At 45.2% G+C, this 9,578-nt stretch overlaps 1 protein-coding gene across 1 annotated transcript in view; it reads right to left on the bottom strand.

Annotated features, from left to right (window-relative positions):
- LOC105564430 overlaps positions 1-9,578 on the bottom strand; it is a 38,371-nt gene that overhangs the window by 9,426 nt on the left and 19,367 nt on the right. Inside the window, exons 4-9 of the mRNA XM_012016785.1 lie at positions 3,334-3,431; positions 3,134-3,257; positions 2,430-2,661; positions 1,389-1,838; positions 317-361; positions 1-110 (exon numbers count right to left, since the gene is read on the bottom strand). The exon at positions 1-110 is cut by the window's left edge and continues 22 nt beyond it. Coding sequence (XP_011872175.1) covers positions 1-110; positions 317-361; positions 1,389-1,838; positions 2,430-2,661; positions 3,134-3,257; positions 3,334-3,431 — 1,059 coding nt within the window. The remainder of the gene's footprint in view (positions 111-316; positions 362-1,388; positions 1,839-2,429; positions 2,662-3,133; positions 3,258-3,333; positions 3,432-9,578) is intronic.

Below are 9,578 nucleotides of genomic sequence, written 5' to 3'. Positions count from 1 at the left end.
TGGCTCGGAGCTAGGTTCAGGCTCGGATTTTGGTTCTGGCTCAGAGCTGGGTTCTGGCTCGGAGGTGGTTTCTGGCTCGGCGACAGCGCTGGACACGCCGATCTCTTTCCCTGTGCAACAAAGCATCGTACGTCGTGCGAGCTATCTACTTATTGGGGCCATCACCTCGTGCGTCGTGTCTCGAAAGAAGGCTATTGTTATTGTTACAAACACTACTGGGATTTCTCGGGTAAATCTACATATTACTATTAAGTTCCTGGACAAGCGAGCGACTCATCATCGGAGCTGTTCTGGATATAAGTACATAAATACATACCAAGCACAGCGGCCACGGCTGATTTTGGAGATCTCTTTTTGCGGCCTGTGTAAAAAAATTAATTATCAATCAAAGAACCTTCCATATAGAAACATTGTATTACGAAGTTGCAAATAATTAACTTTTCTTTCTCTTGAAATTAAAAACATAATATACAAGTTATAATAATTGCGGTTAACCTCTCGTTACGACAAATAAAAAGGAAAAAAGCTTGTCCTTAAATATTCATAGAATGCGCAGTTCGGAAATTAAAATTACGTATCTATACTTTTAACCTTTGATTGTGCACGTTCTCCGACGCTTGTACAGAGCGTATCATTATTCAGACGCTTCTATTTGCATTGTCACTTTTTACGTCTGCATTGTATAATTACAAACTCCTTGAGCTCTGTACAAATCACGTCGGTATATATTAACTATTATAGCGATCGCGTATTAATGACTGTCTATCTTGAGCGCTACGTAGTGAAAGAAAAACAACGAGTAAAAAGACTCTTCCGAACGCATATCACGCACACGGAAAGAAAACTGTAGCTGCCGTAGCTAAAAACTGCATGTGGCAGCTAAATTTCAGTTGTAAAATATGGACAGCTAATATTTAGTTTGCGAGAACTAAACATTTTGCTACGGTGCCTTGTTGTATTAGGTGCGACAGCAAACCGTATGCTGTGCTTCAGAAATTTATAGTTATGGCAGTAAAATATTTATAGCACACCATGACTAGCTACGGTAGCGAAAATTTCGACACAGGAACACGTAGACGTTCACTTGATAAGTCATTTTATTCGGCATACATAAATTAAAGTAGTTTTGTATGACTGTTTTTGGCGGTCGCGTACACTCTTGGTGTCTTTTTTTGCCCCTTTTAAAAAGGGCAGTTTTTATACTTGTGAGAGCATTACATGCCGCAGGAAGCGACGTGAATGTCAAGAAACACAATTGAAGACACTTGTAGCGAAGCCATCTATCGTAACTTCCTGAGATACTCCGCGACACAGGCGTTTTGCAATATCGACAGATACTTTCTTTCCGGGAAATAATGACGTGATATAAAACGATAAATAGATCCTACCTTGCTTCGTGCTGACTTGATAAGTCACGCTGGTCTGCACGGTAACATCGGCATCCGGTCGCGACGTTACGCCGAAAGTCGCCGCGTCCGCCTTCGCCGATCGTCTCTTCGCTATCGATTTCTCACCTTCCGCGCCGGGCTCCGGCTCCGGCTCCGGTTCCGGTTCCGCTTTCGGCTCCGATTTGGGCGCCGATTTGCCGACCGATTCCGATTTCGGCTCCGGCTGCGGAAGTGGTTCGGGGATATCCTTGATCATGGGGAAGGATCGGCAGGACGGGCCGAGATCGCTGGGCCTCCATCCGATACCGATCCACGTCGTGGAGTTCGCCACGAGAATGCCCTCCAGCTCCTTGCTCTCCTTCAGGATCCGCCAATAGAATATGACGTCGTCGGAGAACCGCTTCATCGTATATTCGTCCAAATTGAAATCGATGCTCTTCACCGGTGATCCTGAAAGTGGAATCGTCGATGAAGCAAGAGCGATTGTCACGGACGACTTCACCGCAAACTCGTCGAGACAACAACGCTCGCTACGGCCTAAGGCTTTCTTAATCTTTTTATTTAATAGATACCTGCTCACATTGGCAGCTATTAAATCGCTTCTGTTTTTAAGGATCTAAAAAGTTAATGGACCAGTTTTCAACTCGTGTAACGTGATCGGGAATTTATAGTTGAGGATAAAATCGGTGGTTATCGCATTTCAATAATGTAAACGTATTGAATAAATTGTTTTACTTCTACTAAAGAATAAGGCAATCATATAAATGTGCTACTTTTTAAAGTGTTATCAACTGAAATGCAAGGAAATGCAAGAATCGACGAGTAATAATTCACTTTGCATTTAAAAGCTTCGTTCTTATGTCAGGTAATTTCTTTTTTTTTTACTTATTAGTACGAAGGAAATCAAAGCTTCTCTCTCTTTTCCCAATCACGTCCCGATGTTGATATCGCAAGGTCGGCGGAACACCGGTTCGGCATGAGCGTCCGAGAAGCGATTGTCGTGGCCGATGGCACGCGAGAAATTCTCGAAGGGAAACTTACTCTTCGCGCAACCCGGACCGAACCAACCGGCGTTGCAGTAGCAGTGCTTGGTAGGCGCGGTCGTGCCACCATTGTCGATGCACGTGCCCTGAATACCGCAGTCCGAGTCTTCCAGGCACTCCTCCTTAAATTCGCACCTCGTACCGTGGTAGAGACGGTCGCACCTGCACCTGCCTAGCAGGTAACGCCCGTGACCGCTACAGTCCTCCCGGTAGTCCTTCCTCTCGCGAATCTGTCGGCGGAAAGATTGCAGATCACTCGGGAGGAAACTCGGAGGGCGGGTCTCGCAAACCGCGATGGAAATTGAAATTTCGACGCCGTTAATTTCGCGAATCGCTAGAACGCCTTACGTGAATTCGCAAGGGATATCGAAGGCAATTGCTCAACAGATTTACCACAGCGATAACGATTGTAGATTATAATTGCGACATGTTGCCAATCCGAGAAAAATTATCAATACGCAAAAATGTTATAGCATTTTAATTTCATATTTCCAGTCTTTTTACGCAATTTATAGTCTTTTCCGTCGTTCCCCTTTTCTTAAATATCAAGCGAAGTGTCTATTAATATCGCAATGTAACTGCGATACTACTCAATTTAATCGTATCGATATCCTCCGTCGTTTCACTCGTCAATTAAGTTACTCCGCTGTGTTTAATCGGGTTAGAAGCTACATTTTCCAAGAGAAATCACGAGAAACTCACGTCGATGTCGGCGCACGACCAAAATCTGTAGCTGGAGCTCCATTCCTCAGCCTCCCGCAGCAGCCTGATAGTGCAGTCCGTGCAGGTGAAATCTTGCGGCAGCTGCACGGCGTAGCTCTGCGCCCTGGAAAATCGGAAACGTCAGGGTAATCGGGTAATCAGTATCCGGGATAGAAAAAGCCGTCGTCTCGCGCACTTACGTAGCATCGTCCTCGACAAACTCGCTGTTGCGCGTGATGGGCGTCAGGTCGATCAGGGGTCTGTCGTAAAAGTCTAAGATCTGAAGGCGAAATCCTCCCTAAAAGAGCGCACACGTGAGAAGTAGAAAGAAAAGTTCTGTTACTCGCGAAAATGCTCTGGGAAAAAAAAGACAGTTAGCAGCCCATTTTGGGTTGCTCTAATCTTTTACGAATTTTACCCCGTGTAGCTAAAAATCGCAATTACCTATTCTATCTATATCTAAGATTTTTAAGTAATACTAATCAATTCTCTCAATTAGTTCTGTCGATATTCAGTAACGCAAAAATAATTTTCACTTAAGCGGCACGAACCGAAATGTTAAGTTGCTCAACTAAAAAAAAAACGGTCAAAATTTTGTCCAGAGTAGAGTTACGAACAATCCAAATAATTCGATTACTGATTGTGGGCCCCAAAATGGATTGCTGTCTTTTTTTTCCCAGAGTGTAGGTATATTTACACCTATACGGAGAGAATTTTCTTTTAAAATTTATCCTGAAAAATTTACAATCGGCATTTTAAAGAATTTTATGTTTTTTTTTATATAAAGTTCTTCAAAATGTCATGTCCCATGCGCGCACGATTTTCAGGATAAATTTTAAGAGAAAATTCTCCCCTAGTACTTTCAATACTTAATCCTCTTATTTAATATGATTATAAACATTAGTTTATATATTTTATTGTTTATCAATAATACAGACGTCTTCGCGTTATTTCATCTTTCCTATCGCCAAGATTTTGAATCTCGACATAATTGTCGGGCTCAACATGAAAGGCTAAGTACACGGTTTATATTTTCGTGCGGAATAGAGATCCGCGCGTCTCTGTATCTAGAAAATGAAGAATGTGCCCCACAAGTCTTGAACTGAATGTCCGTCCATCCATCCATTTCTATTTTGCCCATTCATGTCATTCCGTTCGATTTATTGCTCTTTCCGGCGAGTTCCGCAATAAGTGACACATCATCGGAACGAGGCAACGCGGCTTCGATACCAGCCAATAGGCGGAATCGATGCGAGCGGATTCCGGCCGGCCGATTTCTCGATTTTTTCCCCCTCATAACTCGTCGAGTTGTAAGAAACATCGCGGACGATTCGTTCCGTCGCCGTCAATTGGCCACGCTATCCTCGATAAATCAACAATAACGGATCAGAATTTCTCCGCTTTGCGTTTACTGCCACTAATGTCTATTATTCGTCAATTTTTCATCGACACGCAACTATATTAATAACTACGCTGAAATCAATTACATTGAGTTAATCGCGTTATTTTGAAGAAATGAAGAAATAACCAAAGACTCGTTGATCTTAACATTTTCACAACTGTAACTTAAGACGCCCAATTCATTTTGACAAGTACACGTGCTTCGGCGATGACCAACGACGAGAAATATTATGGAAATTACGTATCGTTACGAATTGGGACAAACATATCCGCGTCCTTGGCAACGTCAGGCCATCGATGATTAGCGATGATAAGCGATGATAAGCGCGTTACGAGCGTTTTGTATGCGCGAGCGATTCCCGGTCACGTTAATTTCTGTTAACGTTTACCCGCGAACGCGCCTCGCGATCACGCGCTTGCGACACCCACCTGGCGGTTTATGAAACGTGTCCCGAATTGAGAGCGCGCGACTCGCGGAGGGCCCTGCATGCCGGGAGTAACGACGGCGTAACAACGTAGCTTTAATGAGCGGATCGGTCGACCGATTGATATGCGCCACCGGTTGCGACACCGTCGGATTCTTTATAATCGTGTCCCGTTAGGCGAGTGCCACGCGTGGTGTGCGGCCCGTATGCAGGCCGATGCAAGTTCATAAACGCTATTGAGTAACATCCGCATCCGCGCCGCTGCCCGTAGGAAGCGGCAACGTAAGGATTATCGCGTCGCGATTGATAGCCGCTATTGTAACTTTAATCGACGTGCGCAACGTGTAATTCCTCTTTCGGAATCGACAATCGCGATTGTAATCGGCGGTACAATCTTCGCAAACTTGATAATCCGCGGCCCCGCGACATTGTCCTCGTTACCCACGTGTTTCGAGTCTCTTACTGCTCGGTGAAATTAGTCTTCGCATCGTTTCGCGTCTCGTTCGTTGTGTCTTCGGAGGAAGAAATCGGTAATGTTACGGTCGAAAGACACGAGCGATAACGGATTGATTATTTTTAAAAGAGTTTTCAATAGTTGATTGCGTCCAATAATATTGCGCGCTCTCTAAAAATCAATCGGTGAATTATCACTGGGAACAGCGAATAGTCACTGATTTGCAGTTATAAGTATACTACTGAAAATTGCTGTAAATCAATGACTATGCACTGTTTTCAGAGATAATTCACCGATTGGCCTTTAGAAAGTGAACGCTTCGACTTTACTTAAGCCTTGTGTCCATGATCCAAGACTGTGTCCAAGTTCTAGTTCTAAGATATGTGTGGCCAATCAACTTCCAGCTTATCCGTAAAAGATGCAAGCTAATTGGCTACACACGTCTCGGAACTAGAGCCTGCAGCTTTTTCGTAAAAGATGCTTAACAATTACTTTCCTCCATCGGCAAACGATTGATAAATTAATAATAAATTATGTAATATTGGCGAACCATATTGACGATGGAGACGATGGAATAATCGGTAATTTTTCTCTTAAAAAATCTGAATGTTGAGCATTTTATTCCACGGTTTTTCAAGGTGAATCAAGGTGGACCTGCGTGCCGCTATCTTTCGAACGTCGTGTAACACCTCCGGTGCGACGGGCATTCGCGCGGATGCAAAAGACGCGGCGAACGAAAACCGGTGGCCGTCGTCGCGAAACGGCGGCGGTTTCCCCCCTTTCGAGGAGCCCGGCCGCCGCGAAGGAGAAAGGGAAGCGACGAAGAGCCGTGCCTGCGTGGTACCGCTTCGCACGGCGAGCACACCTGCACTCTCGGCACGGCGCGGTTGTTATTGTCGAATTTTTCTCGTGCCACAGATATTTTCGCGACGGAGGGGGGAGGCCTGCATGCCGCCGCCGGCCAAGATTTCAACCTGTCCCTGTCGTAACGTAATCCGCGCGGATGTTCGTTGCGGGTGCACCTTCCATCTCTTCGCCTCGCCGAGACTCTCCCGCGGATGACTGCAAGAGAGACGTTTGCGAAATTAGAAGCGACTCTTCCTCCGCGTTTCTGACTGCGGAGGCTGTGGAGATTTTCGCAGATCCAACCGTATTGACGAAAGTGGGAGAATATTGAACTATTCCATAAATAATGACTTATTCTTCAGCTCGAAACCAGAGGACTTTTATCAGGGGGACTTGAAAGTTTAAGATTAGGAGAAGAAGTAAATAATGATGGACGATATAGTTTGGATTGAGACTAAAATGTCAAACTTGTTGTTTCACGCCAAAAATATCTCTGAAAATACGGCATTGCTTATGAGATGACTCAATATTTTTTAACACGTTTTGTCTACCACGTTACCATAATTATAATCCGATTCTTCGACCAATAATAAAATGGAACATTCCTTTATCACTGAACCTTATCGTTTTTAACATTTACCGTAAAAAAAAATCCGTAAAAATAATACGAAATCTCTCCCACGGTATTTTTGAATTTACATAGGCGCATTGTCCATTGTTTTATTATCACGTACAATTCTTATGATGTTTAATACGCCCTGGATAGCGCAATATTTTTCTAAGAGCGACACAATAGCTCTCGATTTTACTCTTACATTCATCTCGGAGGAGCGCAACGAGAAAATGTAAATGTCGTCCGATAATCGCAAGGACGAAAATCGTTCGGCGAACGAGCCCGTTGCACATGAACGTTCTCGCCCCGCTTCGCCGGGCAAGAGACTCGCGGATTTTGCACATTGGCCGGAGGCGAGGGACGACGCCTTCGTGCTCGAGCGATCGTCATCGGCGACGTTCGAGTTACGGTACCCGGCATACCGATCTGTTCTACCTAAGAAACGCTCCAGGCACCGCGTCTACGTGTGCGTGGCCGCTCGCTCGCCCGTTTGCCTGCCCGCCTGCCTGCCCGTACCGCCTCTATGCGTCCTACTCGTAGGTCTACATGCCTACGAGGAGACCACGCTCGTGAATAATTCAGCGCGCGTCACCTTGAGCGACGAGCGCGCGTAGGTAGAGAGAAGAGAGCCTCTTCGGCACTCGGCACGTCGTTGTCATCGTCATCGTGGTCGCTCCTCTCCTTTTCGTAGAACCACGTGCAGGCAGATTCGTAATGCCCCGCGCGCAAACGGCGTCCGCGAGTGTCCGAAGAGCTCGTTACGTTGAATACGAACGAGCCGACGGCGATTATCGTCGGGCGCGACGAGCACGTCGGGGACGAGCGTTTCCCCGTTTGTCTGACGGTGCAGTTAATGAACAATGAGGAGGCGCTGTTGTTATTATTATCACTTGACAATACCCGCGCGCTTTTACGACGTCGGGGGGGGGGGGGCAGAAGAAAGAGCGAAATAAAAGTTTCTCATCGTCTTGAGCGCGTGAGAAACGCTCGTTAGAAACGCGAAAGAAGTTCTGGCCTTTGGCCCGTGACGTTTGAATGATTTGTAATCCTTCCGAGTTGATGGATTTACATTTGTAAAAACAGCAAGGAGATTTGTGGAGAAGCTACTTGCTGGTTGATAAACTTATAAAAATCAGGCTTATTGAGGTAGTTGTTTCGCGACAGTAATGCTCAAAAGTTTCTTCCAGACTGCAGGAACCAGCGCTCAATTATAACAATAATATATCTTGATGCAATATTGTCCTTAAAAAATACACTTACGATTAATGCGTAATGTAAAATAGACTCGAAAGATTATAGTTTGAGGCGCTGTTGCCACGTCTCTTACACTACACTCACGTCTACTACATAATTCGTGCCATTTTTCAATTTTAACTGTTTATATTATTGAAACGGAACGGTCAATAATTTTGATTTTTTTCCCCAGAGTATTCGTTCTACTTTACTTTATAACTTTGTTTCTCATACGAAAATGCGCCATCATTTGCGTTTGCAAACGCAAATATTAATAGTTTAACACATAATATGTGTAGATAATATTTCACGTGTAATATGTTTAACGTCTATTACACGTAATATTTCGTGTAACATAGCAAACTTTAACATTTATTTTTAGAACTTTGAGTAATTTAATTAGTCTTATTTTGCACGTATTAATGTAAAGAACACACTGTAAAAATTTGAAACAATTCTCACATGAATGATTTAACGAAATAACTATTTTAAACAGGTCTTTGTGTCCCGCGATTGTTTTCAGATATGATTGACAACGGCATATATCATACGATCCGACTATTCGCGGGGCAAAAACGACTCCCGCGAACGCCCGTAAAGGTTTCTTCCTCAGATTTTAATAAAGAAAACCGCGTCATGTTGTTGACGGACCTACGTAACGATCTCATAACGTGCCCCTGCAATTCTCGACCTTCATTTTCCGACCACGCTTTCCACAAAAGCTCGTAAAGGTATCTCTCGCTTTCTCGCAATCGCCGGGTAACGAGAAGAATTGATCTTAACGGAGCCAAGGGCCGTCGTTCGAGGGCCCCCCCCCCCTAAAGTTTTGATAACACGCGTTAATCTCGCGCTTCACGATCGGTTAAGTGCTTTCTCCGAGGTCTCGTGAAGCTTTCTCCTTCGGTCGACTTCGATCGTAGGTTTATCGCGCGCGTTCGATAAGATTGTGCGTGCAATCGACGAGTAATTTAAATTCAATTTATCCGGATTTAAATCTAGATTTTAATGGAGCCGAGACGGCACGAACTTTAATCCCAGCCGCATAGAAAGCCCCACGCCTTGGAAAACGGACGGCCGTCATTACGATCCACTGTGCGCGCCGTGTAAAAGGGTTAATTACCGAGATATAAAAAGAGAGGGAGAGAGACGCAAAGAGCCGAGGCCTCTCGGAGTTACGCGGATACCCGCGGCGCGGCACGAAGAATGCTCCATTATGCCGAACGCGTTTTACGTCCGCGTGGCACGAGAGCGCCGGGAAGGTGGTCGGCGCCACGGAGAAAGTGGTCCCGATGCGAAATAATAATAAAACGCACGCGGTGTACGCGATTTTATCCCGTCCTCACGTAACCGCTGACACGACTTTTAAGCAGCCGCCTCGAGGTGCGGATGTGTAACGCGCGCGCGCAGTGAGTTCAACGCCGGCGGCGCGGCGGCGGTGACCGCGGGCGCGTGGTTGCGCGGTTTGTGTTTTCC

Source organism: Vollenhovia emeryi, unplaced genomic scaffold (assembly GCF_000949405.1).
Source record: "Vollenhovia emeryi isolate VEMERY1.0 unplaced genomic scaffold, V.emery_V1.0 DF939165.1, whole genome shotgun sequence".
Taxonomy (NCBI): domain Eukaryota; kingdom Metazoa; phylum Arthropoda; class Insecta; order Hymenoptera; family Formicidae; genus Vollenhovia; species Vollenhovia emeryi.
Note: the sequence above shows the minus strand (reverse complement) of the source record. Positions and strands in the feature narration are given on the sequence as shown.